Here is a 22,859-nt window from a genome sequence, read left to right as displayed (position 1 = left end):
GGACACACATTGGCACGTTTATATGCATCCATCCTTGAGCATAGGCTGAACAGTTGGGCAGAGATTATGGGCATACGGGCACCTGGGCAGGCTAGTTTCAGGAGGGGTTTCTCCACACTAGATCATGTCTTTACACTCAGAGCTATCATTGAGGAGAGTCGAGCACATGGTAGACGGATATATTGCAGCTTTGTGGATTTCCGCAAAGCTTTTGACACAGTACCAAGGGCCAGATTGATGCGCCGACTTATAGAATTGGGGGTACCCACAGAGCTGATATGGGGGATTATGGCATTGTACAGTTCAGTGATGGGCCATGTACGCACATCAGAGGGGATATCTGACATAGTTCACTCCACTATCGGAGTGAAACAGGGATGCCCACTGTCCTCTACTTTATTTGGTATGTATGTTGATGAGGTCTCTGATTATATTGACAGAGGAGGAGATAGAGGTGCTCAGCTTGCTAGGACATGGATCCCTCTTTTCTTATATGCTCACAATATCGTGTTGATATCAGACTCACCAGAGGGTATGCACAGACATTTGGACGCATTGCATAGTTTTGCAGAGGATAGTGGATTGTCTGTCAACCTTGGTAAAACCAAGGTCATGGTATTTAATACCACGCCACAGTGGGTTAGGAGATCAGCACCTACTTTCACATATGGGCAGGACAATATGGAGTACACTGATGCATACACATATCTTGGGGTGGTCTTTAGTGGACCGAGGTTCACACTGAAAGTGGCAGCAGACACTAGATTGACTCGTGCCTATGCAGCCCTAGGCAGTTTAGAGAGGATTTGTTCGCAGGTTCAGTTCCAGGAACCTCGAACAAAGCTATGGCTTTTCGACACTTTGGTCGCTTCAGTTATGCACTACGGGGTTCAGGTTTGGGGGCCGTCTGTTGACAGTGCTGGATGGAGTAATATGGAGAGACCCTTGATATCTTGATTTCTAGGCTGATTAGAGCCAAGGCCTCAGTCCCACATGACATCATACGAGCGGAGCTGGCTGCCCCACCTATGGAGGTTGAGGCCAGGGTTGTCCACGTTCGACGTATAGGACGGTCCGTACCGTACCGTACGACTCGTACGTTCCGTACATGAGTCGTCCGGGTTTTTTTTTTTTTTTTTTTTTTTTTTTTTTTTTTTTGCGAGGCGATTTTTGGTGTGGGAATGTTTTGCATCTCGACTGCATTTGAACAAGAGCCCAATGGCTGCATTGGCTCAAACCACCATGACCTATGTCCGACAAGGCTTGGGTAGCGGATCTACTATGGCCGCCACCACTTTGGAGATCATGATTCTTCTTTCTTCGGACATTGCTGTTCCAATGTCCATGGACAAATCTTTCATGTTCTAACTTGTAAGACTTAAGTTACAAGTATTTAGTACTAAGCAGTGTTAGAAAAAAGCCGGGGTCTAGTGTATTTTAACCGGTTGAAATTATAAAATCCCGGTTAGATTTTGAGCTTGCCTCTAAGAAAACCGGCAAATTTACACAAGTTTTAGTGTAATTACCGGCAAAAGCTTCAAATTTTGACCTGAAAACTCACATTTTCCCTTATTTTGATCGGTTAGATAAAAATGTTTGTTTCTAGCCCTGGTACTAAGTACTAAGGTCGATGTCATGACTCATATGATCTATCATGTGTAAGACGCATGATTTTTTTTTGCATCGTACGTTACGTCACCGTACGTCTAATTTTTTTTATATCGATTAGTACCGCACGTCTTCGTACGTGTACCCGTCGTACGTGACCGTACGTGTCAACTATGGTTGAGGCTCTCACCAGATCAGTATCATTTGTACACAGCTTATGGGACACCACCAGGGACAGGTATGCCAGGCTTGCTCTTGAGTCATCTAGACAGCTAGCATTACATGGAGATACATCATGTTGGTATGCACAGATGAGCTCATGGTTTTAGAGGCACGGTTTCAGCATGGACAGGCTGCCCCCTTTCCAATATTCTCTTGATGCACCATCTTTGGCTCTTACACGGATGGAGACTACTAGACTCATTCGGTACGATCTTATCCAACTTGATAGCAAGAGGACATGGATAGAGACAGCACGGGAGTTGGGTACGAAGAGGGTTTTCTATAGAGCATAGTTTTTTTCGTTCGCGTACGGAAGTCCTGCTGTACTGCTGTACGGGTGCGGGTACGGATGAAGTACGGAAGAGGATTTCGTACCTGCAGCCAGCGTGGCAAAAAATTTGGGCAAAAAAGTTTCGGCTGCATTATTTTGGCCGCACGCTCGTATAGTCTACAGGCGAATGTCTCTGCATAGAATATACAGAGATTGCAAAGACACTCACACTGTCACAGAGCGTGTATGAACTTGTGAGGCTTGGACATCAGCCCGCGGCCCGCCCATTCTCTCGAGTCTCCGCCCTCGGGTCGCACTCTCTCTTGCCTCCAACCTCTCCCCCAACACATAGCGCAGCAGCCAGCTCAGTACTCCAAGTGGCAAGGCTCAAGCTCGTTGCACCATCTTCCAAGTTCAAACTTCCAAGCCGAATTCTTTGCAAGTTTGCAGATGGGCCGAACCAAGCGTCCCGAGTGGCAGTATGTGCAGCAAGTGAAGAGTCTTCCAAAAGGAAAATGGACTTGTAAATGTAATTTTTGTGGGCATTCATGGGACGGTGGTCCTTTGCGTATCCGTGCACATATTTTGGGCATTGCTAGCCATGGTGTGGGAGGCCCATGTGATGAGGCCCCAACAGATGTTGTAGAGATCGTCACAAGATTGCATGCAGATGCAAGGCCAGAGGGAGAAGACAGAGCTGCTTTTGTAGATGCACTGGTCAATGATTTGGATGGAGATGCCTCTCAAGCTCAAGGAAGTGCTTCAATGAGTACGCATGCTAAGGGAACAACTAATGTAAGTGGCTCTTCCAAGTCCAATGTGGGGTCCTCAAGCAAAAAGAGGAAGGTTTCTCAAGGGGGTTTGGCGAGTGCATTTGGCTTGCAAACACGAAAGCAAGCAGACCAAGCCTTGCGCAGGTTTTTTTATGCTGAGGATGTTCCTACATGGAAAGTAAGGAGCCCTTACTTTTTGCAAATGGTGAAAGCTATTGGGCAAGCAGGTCCTTCGTATGTTCCCCCCTCTTATCATGCTTTGCGCACCTCAGAATTGAATGAGGAGGTTAAATGCGTAAAGACTGAGATCATGGGTGTACGCGAGAAATGGAAAAGATATGGATGCTCTATAGTGTGTGATGGATGGTCTGACACTAGGCGCAGGCCTATCATTAACTTTCTTGCATGCTCTATTCATGGGTCAGTGTTTTTGAAAGCTGTAGACACATCTCGGGAAACAAAGACATCGGAATTTATTTTTAAGCATCTCAAACAGGTTATCAGAGAGATTGGCCCAGCAAATGTTGTGCAGGTATGCATGGACAATGCAACCAATTGTGTTGGTGCTGGGGAGATGATTGAAAGGGAGTGGAAACACATTTTTTTTACCAGATGTGCTTGCCATTGCTTGGACCTTTTGTTTGAGGACATTGGACAGATTGGTTGGGTTGGAATTGGTTGGGTTGGAAAAGTGCTTGAGGATGCAACAAAGATTGTCACATTTGTGACAAGAAAATCTATTGTGTTGGCATTGTTTCGGCAACTTAGCAAGAAGGACTTGGTCAAGCCGTCAGCCACTCGATTTGCGTACTACTTTATTATGTTGGCCAATCTTGTGGATGAGAGATGCATGCAAGGTATGTGCAAGCTTATGATTGATGACAAATTTGTTAAGATGAAGAGATCCAAGACTCAAAAGGCTACTGAGGTCTCGAACATTGTGTTTAATGCATCCTTTTGGCGAGAGGCAAGGCTGATTTTGAAAATGTGTGCTCCGATTTTGAAAATTCTCCGTTTGGCTGATAGGGAAGGAGCCACCATGGGGCTTATGTACGAGCTTACGGATCGCATGGTAGAGCAAATTGAAACCATGCAAGGCATTGATGCTGCAAGGATGAGAGAGATTAGGGATCTATGCATTCAAAGATGGAATATGTTGCACACATCGTTACATGCTGTTGGATACATGTTGCATCCCATATGGCGAGGAAGAGGGCAAGAAAGTGATGGCGAGGTGCATGAAGGATGGATGACATTCTTGGAAAGGTACACCAAGGGTGATTTGACCTTGCAAGGCACCCTAATTAATGAGTTTGACATTTATAAAGCTGAAAGCAAGTCATTTGCTCATCCAATTGCAAAAGACGCATTGAGGATGCAAGAGGGAGTTAAATGGTGGGAAACTTTTGGGGCTTGCACACCTGCTTTGCAAGCTCTTGCTTTGAGAGTGCTTTCGCAAGGGACATGTGCCTCTCCATGTGAGAGAAATTGGAGCACCTTCTCTCTCATTCATACCAAGAGAAGAAATAGGCTACTCCCATCTCATACAAAGAAGCTTGTGTACATACACACGAACTTGAGGCTCATATCCAAAATCAAAGAGCGCGGCTATGAGAGAATGGAGGTCACATTGGAAATGCTCAATAAGGAAAAAGATGAGGACCGCTTGCTTGCCTTGCAAGAGATTCAGGAGGCCATTGTAGAGAGTACTACAGATGCGATAGAGCCTATTCCCATTGCTGGGACCAGTCATATTGGAGCATCATGCTCAGTTGGTGGTGATGAGGATGAGGATGAGGATGAGGACGAGGACGAGGAGGAAGATGATGCTGCTTATGACGATGAGGATGTGAGCTATGGTGAGAGTTAGAGCTCACTGTGCCTGGCCGCCTGCTTATGGAGTCTGGACCAAGGTTTTTGACATTTACTTATGCGGCATGCCGTTACCCGTATGGTGTTTTATTCACTGTTGACTCTAGAGTCTACAGTTTAGATTCTAGCCTCTAGTCTCGCCTCCCTACTTATGTTTTGGATTCAGCCTTCAGAAGACTACACTCCTGATTCCTGAATGTTTTTGGCTTGCTTCTATTGTCCTGACTCTTGACTCCTTTCTGTTTGGAGGTTACTTTATCAATCATTACTTAGAGGTCTGAGGCACCATCTTGATTCTCTCCAGTCTCGACTCTCCAGAGTCCTCAGTCCACTTTTAATTTCTAAAGTTTCTATGGTTTTAAGTTTTAACTTTTGTCTATCTATAAACTTATAAAGTTTTAAACATGGTGGTGCAGTAAGTATTTCTACAATTACTATGTAGCATCCTAAGACTGACGTGTGGAATTTTGGGTGGTCTGATCCGTACTTATTCCGTACTTCCGTACCCGTGTGCGTCCGACGTGTGATTGACGTATGGAAAAACTATGCTATAGAGAGCATCTTCTCCAACTCACGACAGACGGATTTGTCACACGGCCCAGTTACATGGACACACATCTATCTCATGGGTTACGATGTGCTATAGGCCAGATTCGCACATCTTCACACCAGCTTGGGATTGAGACAGGTAGATTCAGAGGCATACCAACAGACAATAGGATATGTCAGTTATGCCATGCAGAGCCAGAGACAGAGTTTCACTACATATGTCGCTGCATAGTCTACTATGAGATACGGGGACGCTTTCATTGTTTATTCAGAGATGGTTTCGACTCGCTAGATAGAGTCATGAGATACCAGGATCAAAGATGTCTCGGATTATTCCTACTTGAGATACAGAGACATAGAGACGCTCTATTGAGTGGGCAAAGACAGAGACAGTCCCAGAGACGCATCTCAGATTTCTTCAGTCTGACAAAGTTTCACTACATATGTCGCTGCACAGTCTACTATGAGATACGGGGACACTTTCATTGTTTATTCAGAGATGGTTTAGACTCGCTAGATAGAGTCATGAGATACCAGGATCAAAGATGTCTCGGATTATTCCTACTTGAGATACAGAGACATAGAGACGCTCTATTGAGTGGGCAAAGATAGAGACAGTCCCAGAGACGCATCTCAGATTTCTTCAGTCTGAGTACCACAGAGGCAGAGGGGACACCACCATCACAGAGCTCGGTTCCCACCCATACACACCAACGGTACTCTCATTGATCGAGCTATAGAGCTAGGGAGATCGAGACGACCGCGACTGATGAGGAGGGGAGCCACGCAGCACCGGCGGAGATTGCGGCAGAGGATCCACAGGATTCTAGCACGACACCCAGAGTGTCGATCAGGATAGGCTTCATGCTACTGTTATATTTTATCATGGTGACATTTATCCCCACTTTGTACCTTTATGGCATGATACCATTGATCAGCCTACCAACCACCCATAGGAGTCGGTAGCACTCCTATCAGTTTCCTTGTTTGTATTTTTCTTTGTTTGTACCCAGACTTGGTACTAGACTCATCATTGTAATCAGTTAGTCTCATAGGTCATTTTGGTCTTTTGTAGACGTTAATATATCATTTCATTTCTCTCTCTCTCCGGACATACTACACTTGAACTCAGAAATGCTTAAATGGTCAGGTATGAGAGCCAGAGAGTGGATACATAGAATGCTAAACCAAGCCATTGTTGAAGGGCTACCCGAGGATTGGCAAAAGAACGGGATCAAAGCACTTTACAAAAAAGGGGATGTAAATCAGCCTACCAACTACCGTACCATTATGGTAGGATCTTCAATGGCAAAGCTTTTGGGAAGCATCTTAGAACAAAGCATAAGCACATGGGCAGAGACAAATGGAAAACGAGCAAAAGAACAAGCAGGTTTTCGACCAAAACATAGCACCATTGATCACCTTGTTTCACTCAGGGTATTAATGGAAGAGAGTCGGCTAAAGGGAAAAACATTATACTGTTGTTTTGTAGATTTCACCAAAGCCTTTGACACAGTCCCGAGAATGGGTATATGGAAAAGGATGGAATGCATAAAAGTACCGATGCATCTCAGAAGTGCGGTAGCACGTCTCTATGACAAAGTCATATATCAACTAAAAACACACGAAGGGTTGTCCAAAGCTTTCTCGAGCAACATGGGGGTCAAACAAGGATGCCCTCTCTCCCCTACTCTTTTTGGATTATGCATTGATCAAATAGAAAGCTTCCTCCCTCAACTAGAAGGGGATGAACCAGCCATCGGGATGCTTACACTTCTCATGCTCATCTATGCAGACGATGTGGCTCTTTTCGCCCATGACATTACAGCTCTACAGAAATTGGTCGATGCATTACCTGCTTTTTGTGAAAATGTGGGTCTATCAATCAATGTAGACAAAACAAAGTTCATGATTGTAAAGACTCGTAAGATGGATATCCACGCCCCCCTCATGTATCAAGGGAAACAAATTGAGAAAGTCGACAGTTTCAAGTACTTGGGGATTGACATCCCATGCAACTATGCTTGGGGACAATGCGCACATAATAGAATTGACATCGGCCATGCCAAGTACTATCAATTTGAAAACATGTGCACACAAAGGAGCATAAAAAGATGGGAGATAAAACGAACCATTTTTGAGACATGCGTAGTGCAAGCCATCCTCTACGGAGTGGAAATCTGGGGAGCAAGCATTTCAGCCCACACATGGAATGAAATTGAAAAAAATCAGAAAAAGTTTCTATGTCGACACATGGGGGTCAAAAAGACGACACCGTACACCGTGCTACTCTTGGAGACAGGCAAGAGACCACTAGAAATAAAAGCATTGCAAAAAATGTACACGTATATCATGAAGGTCAGAGCGATGCCTACTACTCGAATCCCCCACATTGCATGGGAAACGGGATGTGCACCGCAAAAGACAAAAAAAAGCAAATTTCTGTCATGGAGCCTCATACAGGACATTAAGAAATGGTTCGCTAAATGGAATGTAGAAGCATATGTGGACATGCTTATTGAGGAGGGCAAGGAGGGAGAACATATGCTGAATTTTGAAATTGCATTACTAAATAGCCTCCACACCAAGTGGAAGACAACGCAACACCGCTCGAAATTTGAATGCTATTGCAAGCATGTCAACACAAAGTATTGGGAAGCCTATAACACAAACCCAATGGAAGCCCAGGCCCACATACGAACACCCATGTCCCACATGGCACGAAGAGCCATCTCTTTGATGCGCACAAGGTCACATATGCTCAAAATAGAAACAGAGGCCTGGCTGAAAATTGATGCTTCTAAACGGATATGCACATCATGTACAATGCAAGCTCCCGAATATGAAGCACGTGTGACATTGGAATGCCCAGAATACGCTCACATCCAGGCTAATTTTCAACCACTTCTAAGCGGTTGCTCTACCTTTGTGGACCTATTATCCAAGCCAGACCCCTCCCCTACAGCTCTCGGAACATACCTCACCCGCATACTTGAGCATCAAAAGACACTCATAGGAACACAAAACGAGAATAACACACACCACACCATACACCCTCGTGAGGAGAGACTATGTATCACTTTCAGGTCCCATGGGTCATTTATGGCCCCCTGCGGACGTTAATACCAAATCAAATCAAAATCTCTCTCTCTCTCTCTCTCTCTCTCTCTCTCTCTCTCTCTCTCTCTCTCTCTCTCTCTCTCTCTCTCTCTCTCTCTCTCTCTCTCTGAATGTGTGTGTGTGTGTGTGTGTCTTTTGTCGACATGTCACCACGTCATCAAAAAGATGAGTTGTTGCTTCCACAATCAATGGCTACAGTTCTCGGATCGAATTGCTCTAAGGCAATCATCTGGGCTCTCATACCATTGTAACTAGCAAACCCCCGGCAAGGTGGTAGAATCACTACAACACACTCGAACTAATTCAAAACAACAAACACTTGAACTTACAAGAGAGAACACCACACAGTAGCAAAGAGACACAGAGTGGCGGAGTTGCACTCCTAGAAGCATTGGACCCTAAGTCAGGTGCCCCAGAGAGTGTGTATCCGGCTTGGACACACGAACAGAAACTTCATAATCACTGAACTTCAATGGAGAGAGAGAGAGAGAGAGAGAGAGAGAGAGAGAGAGAGAGAGAGAGAGAGAGAGAGAGAGAGAGTTGACACGGCCCAACGGAGTTCCGTGCCTAGAGGTATTGGCCCCAAAGACTGGCGCCCATTTCGGTATTTCTTCTTATATTAATCTTTGAGCAAAGTACAACTCCCGCGGGTGCTCTTAGACTCTGCGTCCAGATGCTCTAAGAAGTGAGCCCCCTTTGGTCACTTATAAACATTACAAAGGATGCTAGAAGCAAAGCCCCAAAAGCATGAAACTCAGAAGCAATTGAGTCTCAAAAGCAACTATTCCCAAATCTAGTGCAATTTACACAAATCCGTACAGGTTGCCACGTCAGCACTGTCAGCGCAGATCTCAGAAATCCGTACAGGCTGCCACGTCAACACTGCCAGCACAAAATCAACGGCGTCTGTACAACCTGCCATGTCAGCGTCCGTACAGATTGCACGGGCGTGTGTCTCCAGGCAAAACTGCCACGTCTTCAATTTGTGGCATACCCCCCTCTTGAAAGAATTGTAATTGCCCTCGATAACGCCTGCAAAACACTCAAAGGCCATAAACCGGTTCAGTAGACACTACTCTAAGTACCGACGCACTAGACACGGCACCTCTAGTACTTGTACAAAGACGACAGTCACATCACATCACAGGACATCACAAGACATCACATGACAAATCACAGAAAAATTCATTACAAATCTCACACCATGACTAGCACCAACGTATTTAGTAATCGCATCTAGATCCATCCTGGATCTCACTGATGCCCGATTAACTAATCCTTATTGCAATCATGTCTATAGAGATTTATGAGACCAAAATGCTGCAGTCATTTTGTCTTTCAGTTCCTGCACTCAAACACGTCAAATGAGAGAGTACAATCAATCATATTCAATTTCGGAAATTCCGTTTCATAAAGCCATTCAGCAAAATACTGTCAGCCCATCAATATCCCTGAAACCCAAAGGGGACTTCAGAGACCTTATTCAATCGAGGTAATATGTTGACAAAGGAGCGGAGTGAATCCCCTCTTATGCAAGCCTGCTGCACCAGATTCAACCTTGCTTGCTGAGTTCGGGGTTCTATTGGAGCAAACGATGCTAAACCGAATGCTTCAAGGTAAACTTCCAAAATTTGAGGAGTATCAGCTAGGTCCTCCTCCTCCTCCTCCATCCACTTCGCATCTAATGCCAAGTAGTTCTTGAATTTAACCAAGAATTGCCGAATCACTTTACCTTTCATCTTTCTTTCCTTGCGTGCCAAAATCTGTTCAGGAACGAGTATCTCCTCGCTCTCTTCCACTTCTGGATGCTCATCAGGCTCTCCATCAACTGGCACCTCACGTTTAAAAGGTTTCAAGAGACTCACATGGAATGCATTGTGAATCTTCCAAGTATCCAGCAGCTTGAGTCGAAAGGAGACATCATTTATCTTTTCTTTAATCTAGAAAGGGCCATAATACCTATGCTAAGCTTTGGAAAAAAAAACCGCTCCTTTCTCTTTCGTTTCCTTAGGCGTGCTTTCTCAAAACGTAAGAGCACCCAATCGTCTTCCTTTAATTTCAAGTCTCGACGATGTTGATCTGCTGCCTTCTTATGTCGTTCTTGAGGCTTCTCTAAAGCCTCACGGACCTTGGCAAAAGAAGTGTCCAAGTCCCTCGTGTAATGGCCAGCTTCAAAAATCTTATTCTGGGTTTGACGAATGTTCTGATCTACCAACTGATTCCCTTTTTCCTTTCTTTCCTTGTGCCCCTGGGGCCTAGGGGAGCGTCTTTCGCTTCCCCTGTCCATTGGCACGTCAAAGTCAATCATTGGAACCCTAAGACGCACTATCATCTGATTCCTCTTTCTCTGGAATCCTTTAATGAACGAAGCGGGTGTAATGGGTAAAGGCTGTAGTAATCCTTGTGCCTTATGCCTGTCAAACTTGACCTTCAGGCTTCCGGCATACGAAACAACTGCGAACAAAGTCGTTCATATCCTTTTTGAGTCTCGATCTAAAGAAAATAACGCTCCACATCTTTCAAGGTGGTATCAATGCCACGATGACCCGTAAAAGGTGGACAATGGCACTCAATCAAAACCTTTTCCTTGAACGGCTGTGTAACACACATCATTGTTTTCTTCATCAAGCAGCCATCCCGTATAGAATATCCTGGCACTATCACCCCAATCTGTATCCGAGCAAACACATTGGAAAAATCCGGCTCGGTCGCGTACTGGTCAACCATTTCCTCGAAGCTTCTATGGTGGATCGTGGAAATAGCCAAGACAAGGGGCTTCCGAGACAAAGCATCTGCCACTAAGTTTTTATGTCCCTAAACACGGACAATCTGACAGTGAAACTGTGACAAGATGTTAGCCCACCGCACCGACTTTTCCGAAAGCTGTTTCTGTGACAAGAACTAGCGTAGACTCTGATGATAAGTAAAGAACGTTAAAAAGGCTCCGAGTAGATAATGTCGCCACTAAGTAGGTGGCATGGATTGCTGCCAATAGCTCTTTCTCATAAATCTGTGCTACCAATTCTGGCCTTGAAAACATTTTGCTTCATAAGCAAGCACATGGCCTTCTTGCATCAAGACCGCTCCCACACTACGACCACAAACATCACAATATACATCGAATGGCTTTTGCAGGTCTGGCAAAGCCAACACTGGTCCGGTAGTCAGTTTTTCCGTAAGTGCCTGAAAGGCGGTCACCTTTGTCGGTCCCCACGAGAAAGGGACTCCTTTCTGGTCAATAAGTGTAAAGGCGAACCTACTCTGCAAATTTCCATATGAACCACAAGCCCAAAAAGCTTCTAACTTCATAAACATTCTTCAAGTCAGGCCAATCGCGGATAGTGTCACATGACACATCCCAACCCTATGTTTTCGTGGACAAGCTACAGCATAACAAGGTTCAGTCAGTCCAATCAGTCTAGATTAGAAGTGATCTGGCACTTTTGTGAGTCTATTCGTAGACCGTGCATGCCCAGTCACTTAGTATAGATGCATATCCTCTGGTTGCACACAGCATGATCATAAGCATTCCCATCAAAATCCATCAGAATCCTTCAGGGAATTTTCCAGTGCATTTAACCTATTTACCTATTTTTGGCATTTTTCACTTATTAATTTAAGTGACTTTCCAACAAAATTAGGTCGAGAAATTTTGCTAAGTTTGTATATAAGCAAACTAGAGCTAGCACTATTTGGCAGAAGAGGCAACAGGAGCTCCACGCTCAACAGGCAACTTCTCCGCAGAACCCCCCCCGGCAGGAGACTTAGCGTTTTCAGCCAAGGACAGCCTGGCGTTTTCTCCATTGCAAATCAGCCCCAGCGTTTTGCATGGCAGATCAACCCAGCAACAGTTAGATACAGCAGATCAGCCTAGCGTTTTTGCATTGGCAGAATCCCGACGAGCGACAGAAGGACCAAAATTCAGCCCTAGCGTTTTTGGTTGCACATCAGCCCCGGCCTTTTGCACCTTTACCGCGACGGAAAGTCAAGGAACATTAGCGTTTTCAGTTTTCAGCAGTTAGACATCACAATCAAGTCCCGAACCTTGCAGATCTAACCTTCCCACAGCATTTCCTCGCCGCACGATCAGTTTCCGCAAGGTTTGAAGTTTCAGCCCAGAAAACGCAGATTTCAGCATATGCGTTTTCAGAGCGTCGTCGTCGCATCGTTGTCATCGACATCGTCATCGACATAGAGTCAGAATTCAGCAGATAGAAGATTAGCAGATTTCAGCCCATAGCGTTTTTGGACAGCAGTAGAAAGATTGCAGATTTCAGCTCTTAGGTTTACTTCGTCATCACCGTCGTCATCGTCGACATAGCCTAGACTTGCATCAATCTCATGCATACCATTTGTACCAGATTGTGCAATCATAAGTAGACCACTCTCGCCCACGAGAGTGGGGCCTTCGGAGGAAGGTTTTACAACGTCTCTGGTGTCGTATCTCTCTTCTCTCTCTATCTCTCAATCTCATGCACTTTCACGCACAGTGTCTATTCACTTTGTTTGTGATCATAGCATTCTCTCATTAAGAACGGAAGGCTCTACCTTCCATAAGAACAAAAGGAACCTTGATCACAGTTCGGAGCACTCATCTTGAGCAAAGCGCAAACATTCATTCCGCTGCACCTAACATTGGTATCAGAGCTTTGGCAATGTTCTGTATCACTCAAGGAAAGAATCACAAGAATTTTTTTTGCTTGTTGCGGTCGCACGAACCCAAGTTCGCTTGGGCGTGTCGATTCCTAATCGTGTTTTTTGAAGAGTGACAGGAATCCCAAGAAAGAAGGGCTTGTCGAGCCTCCCCTTCTGTCTCTTTTCACACATTGAGAGCGGACGGTGCACTTAGCGGCCGGCCAATCAACGTGAGGTGGGAAAAAGCAACCTTGGTGTGAACGCAAGCCCGCCAAGGGGTGCGCCCGAGGCAAAGGAGTAGAACTCGGGTGAAGAGAAGATCCTTCTCCAACACGGTTTGCAAGCGAAAGAAAACATACGATAGAGGCCTTACAAACTTAGAGAGAGAGAGAGAGAGAGAGAGAGAGAGAGAGAGAGAGAGAGAGAGAGAGGGGGGGGGGGGGGGGGGGGGAGGGGAGAGAATGACCCTAAAACAATAAGTCCATAACTAAAGAGAATGCTCATACACTTGGATAATGAGAATTAGAGGGAGGATAGTGAATTAACAAGGTGGAAAATTGGAGTCCCCCTAGGATGGGTTGACCTAGCTCTAATAAAGTGCCACATCATAAAAATAATGGCAAGTGGCATAAAAATCTATATATGAACCACCTCAACTAGAAATATGCCACACCAACCAAAGAGCTAATTAAGGGGCAAAAATGAGATAAAATGCATATGCAAGGCCATTGTGGCCATACAACCATGCCATGTAAACTAGGATTCCACCACAATCTGTAGCACGGATAGTGTGTCGTGCTCTCTACAGTGGGTGCTCCTCAGTGCAATGTGCGTGACAATCTTACTCTAAACAGACTGAAAACGAAGGAACATAGACAACAATTGAACAACTGAGCTCACAGAGACACAACAGCAGACCAGAACATATGACTCGATTATCTCAAAGAACTGATACAAACTCTGGCGTAGCAGCACTCTCAGCTCGAGCCCAGGACTCATAGGTACAATGGGGTGTCGAGGCTCAGATGTGCACGGATGATGAAGACGTGCTATGTGTATAGACTCTCTACTCAAAACGACAACGCTGGACCATATATCTAGAAGATGATCCGATGACCCAACAGCTACTACTCATATGTACAACCATAAAGGGCCACCAACGGCTCATAAATGCCAGCCATCTAAGTCTATCCCCAAACTGAGTGGACCACCGTCCGTATCCTGCCACGTGTCACTGCCCAGCCCAGAGAGTCCGTCTAGTGTGAACCAGACCAGACCAATTGTACTAACTGTGTGTCCTGTGAAAGTGACACTGTAGCCTGCTACAAGTTGCCCGCCACAAGACCGCTCACCGTCTCAATAAGAGGAATACTGAAAAACTGTAAAAGAAAAACACTAGGTACTGCATATGTACAATGGTGAGCTCTGAATCTGTCTCCAAGAGATAGAGTTGTGGCCACTGCTGCACCCGAAGTATCAGAATCTGGGGGTGGATCCATCAGATCGATGGGAAAACTCTGGACTCTACGAGTGTCCTCCACAACCCGCCGCTCAACGAAAGGAGCAACCACCTGCTGCTCGGCGGATGGGAGAACCTGGCCTGAAGTGCACTAAGGCCGCCGACTCACACACCCATGTCGATGTGCGCCTCCGAAGCCGTCACAGGGAGCCGTCTGTGAGGATGACATGTCTGGTAAGGAGCCAAAGGTGCCAGGGTGTTTAAATCCCTGAGGGTAGTAGTCAAACTGCTGCTGTGAAGGTGCACCTCCCCCTAACTATCAATGACTATACTCTCCATATCCCATAGACGTCTGTACTGATCTAGCTGAACGAACCCACCCGTACCCCATGGTAGCCTGAGGCTGCTGCTAAAATTGTATGTCCCCTTGGACTAGCGTATCCCGAAATCCTTGCATTTGAGCTTTGAGATCATCAATTATCTATGACTTTACGTGCAGAGCTTGACGCTAGGCAAAAATGGTAGCATCTCTATCAGCAATGGCACTCTCTACAACTCGCAAGCAGCCTTCCATGGCCGCATATGTGGCCGAGTGCTTCTGGTAGGTAGCTGCTAATTTCTCTGCACCAAGTTCAATCATTGCAATAGCGTTTCTTGACTCCTGCAGGTTCTCTTCGGAGATTTTGAACAACAAAGTAGAGTCGCTTCCACTAGAAGAAGCAGTAGTAGCACCTGGAGGTATAGAGTGCCCACGAGGCACTCCAGTCGATGTCGGGGTGACATTAGTAGTAGGGTGCCCAAGAGACACTGCAGTGGTCGGGGTGACAGTGGTAGCAGGTTCAGTGGGTGAGCTGGAGTTGGGAGAGAATGATGAGGGTACCACAGGTGCTGCCGAGAATGGTGTGGTAACAGTGGCAGTAGTATAGATGGGAGCAGTGGGGAGAGATACCTGTGGAAGAGAGACCGCCTCAGTAACAGAAGTGGGCGTACCAAGAACAGCGGCGCTCGGAACGGCCTCCGGCACTGTAGAGACTGTAGAGACGGGGACGGAGGTAGAAGAACATCGTGGAGGATGCGTCACCCTAGTCTGACTCTCTGAAAATGGCAGAGATCGTAATGTCCCTGCCGTATCTTTGACCACTTTGACTCTTTTCTTTTGTTTGTTCTTCTGTTCATCTATGCCAAGAGACTTTCTTTTTGCACGTGATGACAATGCTGCATCCTCATGTATTTCAAGGCGGTTGATGCAGATGTTTATCACCCACGTCAACAGTGGCGCGGCAAAACATTGGAAGCTAGACTGAGGTGACTGCACTTGTGCTCTAAACCTTTTCGCCCTGGTCTGCAATGATGTAAAGAGGATCTGATGAAACCCACAAGGTATGTTCTGTATTAAGCAGTAAAGAACATCACATTGTGGGAACGTGGTAGGTACTTCCCATTTCCCCTTTGGTCCTTGAGCATCTCTCACTAAAAAGTAATATCTGAATACTGCTAAGAGAGCTTTGTGATGCTGCAGGTTCGGATGATCGGGTTCGAACAATGCCTGGCATGCCTGTATGGTATCAACTTTGGAGAGCTTTGAGTAAGACCTAGTACTCGGCTGCAAGGAGGGAAAGTTGGTCATCCCCATTGCATGTCCTCGATGCGCAGCTGTCAAAGTGTGTCCTCTGACCTTTGGAAAAGATTTCAGCATCTCATGAACCATGCCCACAGGTATGTCCTCAAGAAGGATAGCTTTAGCTAGTGATGTGACACCCAAATTGTCCAATTGGTCCTGTGAGAGCACATCTCTGAGAGATGGCTTGGGCTACTGCATGTGAAAATTGAGTGAAAACTTTGTTTTGTGTTTTGTTTTTTCAGGCCTTGCAACTTCCTGACTGATCATGTGACTCATGCCTTTCTTTTTCTCTGGTGCGCTTGAACTATCACTATTTGAGCCGCTACCACTGTCTGAGCCATAGCTGGAATCTACATCTGATGTCGATGCTTTGTAACTTTCGTCAGATGGAGCACTGGACGTCATATCCGTGACCCCATGGCTACTAGGTTCTGATTCTGCTTAGGTTTCATAATTAACCTGCTTTTGTGGTTGAGTCCTTTTCCTCGGCAAAAGTTTTTTGCCTCCTACCATAGCCACTAATTGCTGACTCTACACTCTGTAGTAGTGTCTTCCAAAAACCCAACAGCTTGTAGCAGTGAACTTACTACAGAGTAGATTTTGTAAGGTCCCCAAGAGCATACATAGAAAATATCCCCAGCTCATACATTTCTCAGCACATCACCGTGTGTCTCATACTCAACTGCAACTCTATCTCAAATACAATTGCAACTCTGCAAACAGCAATATCCCGATCTATGCTTCTGAGAAACGTGGTAGGGTGAAAATCTGAGAGACGTCGAGGATTTAGTATCAAGAAGCGAGACAGCCAACTGATCGCTGTTGGTGCAGCGAATCCAATATACCTGTTGTCAGTACGGCCAGACAGGCTTGCTTGAATAGGTCGAGGGAGGACCCTGCTTGGATAGGTCAAGGGTTGGGGCGTGGAGTAGACAGGCAACGGCGACAAGTAGAGGGTTGGGCAACGGCAAGGGTAGATATTGCCGGGCGAGGCCGAGAGAGGGAGACGAAGACTCGATAGGGGGCAAGGGCGCGAGGGTTAGATTGGGGGGGGGGGGGGGGCGAGGGGTAGATAGGGGAGCTGGGTAGGAGCGAGGGATAGATAGGGGGGAGCGAGGGATGGGTAGGGACGAGGGGTAGATATGGAGGGGTGAGAACTGGGTAGGGACGAGGGGTTAGATTGGAGGGGGGGGGGGGGGGGGGGGGGGGGGACTGGATAGGGGGCGAGGCGTGGGAAAAGGTGTCCAAGGCTAGGGGTGGGTTGGGCGGGGGGGGGGCGAGCTAGGGGCGAGGGGTGGGAAAAGGTGTCCAGGGCTAGATAGGGGCGAGGGCTAGATTAGGGGGGCAAGGGGTGGGTAGGTTCTAGGGTAGAAAGGGAAGCAAACATGGAGGGTAGGGTCGGGAGAGAGGTGGTTTTCATAAGAGACTATGGGACACATTAGGACAAGGGGTGCAGTGAGCGGGAGAAAGAAAGGAAAAGACAGAGATAGAGAGATAAAAGTAGCCTGAGTAAAAATTTTATATGCTTCTCCTCTTTTAGGATTTGGGCTTCTCATTAACCAGGATGTGGGCTATCAAAAAGGTTAGAGGAAACTCGCACAGTTCAAGCAAACTTGCCGTGTATGTGTAGAGAGAGGGAACAGAGAATCAAATGAAAGGAGAAATGCATCAAGATTGAAGTATATTGAAGGAGTGTTAAGAAAGAGATCGCACCAGAAAGGCAAAGAGAGAGATGTGTGTATGTGAGAGCGCACCATAAGATAAGAGACGGAAAGGGAGATGCAACAGAGCGGGTTTTAACGTCCTAGGAACAATATCAAAAAAAATCCAAGATCTATCCGACGAGACTGTAACTTTGTATATTTAAAAAATTACAAGGACAGAGAGGTAGAGGCAGTAGAGACAGAGCAGTAAAGTTGGATTATAGTAGGACTCCAAAAACCCACTTATCTCAATGAGATGAGAGCAAAATGGATGCACGCCGTGAAACAAGGGGAATTTTTTAAGATAAGACTGACTACAACTGAGATGAGAACTGTCATGAGGAAGATTTGAGAAGAGGGAAAAATAGGAAGCCAGAGAGAGAGCTAAGGAGGGGACAATCATACGGTGGTGGGAGAGAGAGCTAAGGAGGGGACAATCATACGATGGTGGGATGGATAACATCATTAGAGTTCTATATAATCAGGGCAAGTGATAGCACTTGATTCTTGATCCATTTACCAGTGGCAAGGGAACACCTTCCAGAGTGACTGACTGGACAGCCCCCTGTGCCAAAATCTCTTGTACCATGAATGGCCCTTGCCAGCAGGCTGGGACCGGCTTCTTAGCTTTTTTCAGATACTTCGCTTGATAGAGTAGCACCAGTGTTCTCAGCGTTATTTTCGGCTTCATGAGATGGCGATCATGCCACGCTTTGCGACCAAGTTGCTCGGCTTGGAGAGCATGTGAAGCTAACATCCTGCTTTCTTCTAACATTGAGAGCCGAGAGGTTTGCGGAAGCAATCACCGCTGTGACACGAACACTTCCCACCCTTTCTGAACCTGAGTTGAACTCATATGGTGCAATTGCTTCTAGACCGAAAGCTAGCTGGAAGGGGGTGTAGTTAGTGGTTGCCTTGAATGAGGTGCAATAAGCCCAAACTGTGCCGAGGATAGCCTGATCCCAAGACGTTGGATGCAAGTGACAAGCTTTCCTAAGAAGCGCGAATAGCACTTTGTTAGTGCTCTCAGCTTGCCCATTTGCTCTACGATAGTAAGAGCAAGATTTGCGATGAAAAATCTTGTAGTTCGTGAGGAGTCTGGAGATCAGGTCGTTGACGAAATGACTACCTCGATCACTGCTGATTTCCAGAGGGCACCCAAACCTGCAAAAAATATTTTCATACAAAAATTTTGCGACAGTGGCGACTGTACAGTCGATGGTAGCCACCACTTCGGCCCACTTTGTTGCATAATCCGTTGCTACCAGGAGATACTTACGATTGCCAGGTTGAGCAGGTACAGTAACTGGACCAACAAAGTCCAAGCCCCATCGCTCAAAGGGCAACCACGCCATAGATACCTGCACAGGGCGATTGGATTGCTTGCTAGGCTTGGGCGCACATCGCTGACAGACATCACAAATCTAGACATGAGCAATAGCATCGCTAAATATATAGGGCCACCATAAGCCGGTCTGTTAGATTTTTTGCGTCGTGATGTGACCAGGGTAGTGGCCACCTGTAGGACCACTGTGTGCATCCTCCAAAATGTGGTCTACTTCATGAGGGGAGACGCACCTGCGCGGCACACCATCTGGCCCAGATTTGTAGAGTTGTCTGCCAATCAAAGAGAAGGGTCTAGACTTCAGCAAGAGTCTTCTTTTTTGCAAGGGAGAAGCTTTCTCAGGATATAGGCCAGTAGAGAGTAGATGTAACACTTCTCTATAACATTCTGGGGTCGTGTCGACCTTAAAGAGATGACTATCCGGAAAGTCATCATCAACCCCAGTATCGGGCTCACCTGTATGTATGCAAGAGAGATGGTCGGCCATGACATGCCGCTTGCCTGGACTAAGAACTACTTCGAAATCGAATTCCTAGAAAATCAGTAGCCACCTCCAAACTCTTCCTGCAACTTGGGATTTAATCAAAAGATAGCGTAGCGCATGATGATCCGTGACGATAGTGAAGTGAACCCCTAACAAGTAATGACGAAACTTTTGTAAAGAATACACCATAGCCAAACCTTCCCTTTCTGTGGTGCTTTAGTTGCGCTCTACTTTGGTGAGCAGGCGACCAGGGCGATCCAGGTTGTACTCCTTACTAGGCTGAGTCAGCACAGCCGCCACGCCAGTTGATTGGCATCAGTATGCACATGAAAAGGTAGAGACCAATCTGGAGCGACTAGAATAGGTACTTCAGTGAGGCGTTTTTTGAGGTATGCAAATGCTTCAGCCTCAAGTTTTGACCATTGGAAGGGTACAGTAGCACTAGTGAGTCGGGTCAATGGTTGAGCCACCTGTGCATACATTCGTATAAACCTGCAATGATAGCGTGTGTGGCCCACAAAGCTCTGAACACCTTTCGGGTTGATGGGATGTGGTAACTTCAAGATAGCCACGATCTTCTCTGGGTCAGGCGCTAAGCCTTTGGCAGACACCACATGGTCTAGAAGTGTGCCCTCAGTGACCAAAAAATGACATTTGTTAGGATTGAGCTTTAGGCGTGCCTCTCTGCACCTGAGGAAGACAGTAGAGACCTGAGCGAGGTGCTCCGCTAGAGTTTCCACTCGGGTTGAACATTGGGCACCTGAGAAGGTCGAAAAATCGTCCATGAAGATGCGAAGATGATCCGTAAGTAAAGGACATGATATAAGATATACTGCTTGATTGAAGGAAGGTGGAGCGTTTTTCAACCCAAACGACATCCTAGTGTAGATAAAAATACCCCAGGGAGTCACAAAGGCCGTTTTAAGCTGATCACCTGGATGGATGTCCAACTGATTGTATCCACAGAACCCATCCATGAAACTGTACAATACATGCCTTGCTACATCTTCGAGCACACGCTCAGTGAAAGGTGTTGGAAAACCATCTGGGATAGTTACCTTGTTCAGAAGCGCGGTAATCTACGCACACACGGATTTTATTGGACTGCTTCTTAGGCGCTATCACCATGGGTGATAACCACTCAGAGTGCTCCACAGGTACAATGATCCCTGCCTCTTGCATTTTTTCGAGCTCTGACTTACCAGCCTCTGCATACTTTGGGTTGAGCTTGTAAGCTCGGCCTCGACAGGCTTAGCCCCTTCAACCAGAGGGATAGTGTGGACACCCAATTCTGGTGGGATCTGTTCCAAATCCTTGTAGGACCAAGCAAAAACATCTTTAAAAGAGTGTATAAAAGAAACTACCTGATCAAGTAATGCGGGATGCTCACATAACCAAGCTGCTAAGAGGACGTGTTGAGGGTTGTCAAGGTCGCCCAGGTTGACTTTTTTGACCGATTCAGGAGGTGTAACTGTGGAGGGTACTTCGGAAGTTGAGAAGTAAGCTGCCTCTTGGAGCTTTGAGACATCATGAGCTGGTGTTTGATCTATTGGAAACTATGCATACTCTTCTTGTAACCATCCTGGTGGAAGCTCATCGAAGGGTAAATCTTCAGACGGGGGCGGGACGTCCGACCTAGGAGATGTTAGAGGAAGGGGGAAATCATTAACGAGTTCATGCAGAGGAGATTTCTTCCCCCTTCGGTGACGTGTTATATGTTCACCAAGGCCGATGGCTTCCATTAGAGAAACACTTGAATCATGGGAATCAAGGACTAACGCACTTACTTCTATCGACTGGCACACTTTCTACTATAGGGCTTGGGACACTGGTGTGCGCCTGAGGAGTTGGGAGAGAGAGTGTTACCGGCACAAGTGAGGTTTGAATAGAGACCACATAGCACGGCATCGAGGTGGTAGCTTCCAACGATTGCAGCAGGTCTTCGTCAAACCCGTCAGGTAGGATGGGCTGCTCAGGGTCGGGGTTGGACTGTACCGACAATGAGCTGTGATGAACCACTGGATCCATACCTCCTTGGGCCCGAATTGGTTGCATGGGGGAGCCAGGAGTATGTATCAACATGGCGTCGTTTCCCCAATCATGAAGTGCCTTAGTATGCCGCAACCATGGTCTACCAATAAGCAAAGGAAATCCTCCCTCCACTTGAGGAAGACTGACCACCACAAAATCCAAGTTAAATGTGAAGTCTTGTACCTTCAGAGGCACCCTCTCTACAATGCCCGCAGGTAGACTGTCCTCTGGTCCGCCAATGTAACAGTGAATGGAGCAGGGCGGGTAGGCTGCAGACCTAAAGCCAACATAGTAAATTATAGCATCGATTGATCCCAGATCCACTATCCATTATGACACCTAAGAAATGATGCCCAAGAATAGACACAGTGAGACGAGGACTTTTGTAGTCGGTGAGGGGGGCAGCTGGATAAGAAATCGTGTAGGACTCCAAGGGCTGCACAGGTAGGTGCCCGCCACTAGGCCTTGAACCAGGATACAGAGACAGGATGATGGAAAGGGTGTCACTTCGAAAATTTGAATCAAGTCGAAGCATGTCGTACAGTGACACTTGCTCAAAGGTGTTTTTCAAGATAGACTCTGCTATAGGCTTCTCTCTTTTGATCTGATCTTGCTCCGGTATCTTAAGCTTCTGCAAGTCCTCAACTGCTTCCATGAAAGCACCATCAATATCTGAACAAGAGAGGTAGGTTGGCACTTGGCACTACCTGCTGGTTTGTCAGCTACTAAGGGAGTTTGACTCGTTTGTGGGACTGGAGATGAAAAAATTGGACCGCCAGGGAGGCTGAGACCAAGAGCAGCTCTCTGTGCCCGTGTGAACACACGGGCCGGCTCTTCCACCTGCTTCAACCCATCTCGAGAGGCAACTACAAGAGTGGAGGGCGGGGTCTGTGGAATGGTGCTTATTGTAATGAGGTTAACCTTTGGGAATGTAAGACTTGTGCTTGCAGATGTGGATGCACGTTGTTTTGGGCAGTCCTTCTATAGTGATCCTTAGCTTCAAGGCAATGTCGGCAAGGAGGGGACCCTTCTGGCAACGGACATTTGCTCTGATAATGCCCATACTCCCCGCACATGTAGCACAAAATTGGCCTATTGGAGGGGCAAGGTGGTCTCGGCCCTTGCTGAATGGGACCGGATGCTGACATGTAGAAGCTTTGGGGAAC

General features: G+C 46.5%; 2 protein-coding genes across 2 annotated transcripts in view; one reads left to right on the top strand and one right to left on the bottom strand.

Moving 5' to 3' along the window:
• Positions 1 to 22,859, bottom strand: part of LOC147459724 (uncharacterized) — a 49,815-nt gene that overhangs the window by 21,663 nt on the left and 5,293 nt on the right. The gene's annotated exons all lie outside the window — the stretch shown is intronic.
• Positions 2,552 to 4,755, top strand: LOC147459725 (uncharacterized). The gene is made up of 4 exons (XM_086509888.1): positions 2,552 to 2,965; positions 3,035 to 3,226; positions 3,359 to 3,941; positions 4,053 to 4,755. The coding sequence occupies exons 1-4, from the start codon at positions 2,552 to 2,554 to the stop codon at positions 4,742 to 4,744; spliced, it is 1,881 nt and encodes a 626-aa protein (XP_086366014.1). The 3' UTR covers positions 4,745 to 4,755.

Source organism: Adiantum capillus-veneris, chromosome 4 (genome assembly GCF_014529385.1).
Source record: "Adiantum capillus-veneris isolate H3 chromosome 4, ASM1452938v2, whole genome shotgun sequence".
Lineage (NCBI taxonomy): Eukaryota > Viridiplantae > Streptophyta > Polypodiopsida > Polypodiales > Pteridaceae > Adiantum > Adiantum capillus-veneris.
The sequence above is the reverse complement of the archived record's forward strand: the minus strand, read 5'-3'. Positions and strand labels throughout refer to the sequence as shown.

What these genes read in the sequence shown, in the direction of transcription:
- LOC147459725 (XM_086509888.1), top strand. Translation starts at nt 2,552, where the DNA reads ATGGGCCGAACCAAGCGTCCCGAGTGGCAGTATGTGCAGCAAGTGAAG. An exon ending in AAAGATATGGATGCTCTATA is followed by an intron (nt 3,227 to 3,358) that starts GTGTGTGATGGA and finishes TTTATTTTTAAG; the next exon opens with CATCTCAAACAGGTTATCAG. An exon ending in TATGTACGAGCTTACGGATC is followed by an intron (nt 3,942 to 4,052) that starts GCATGGTAGAGC and finishes CGTTACATGCTG; the next exon opens with TTGGATACATGTTGCATCCC.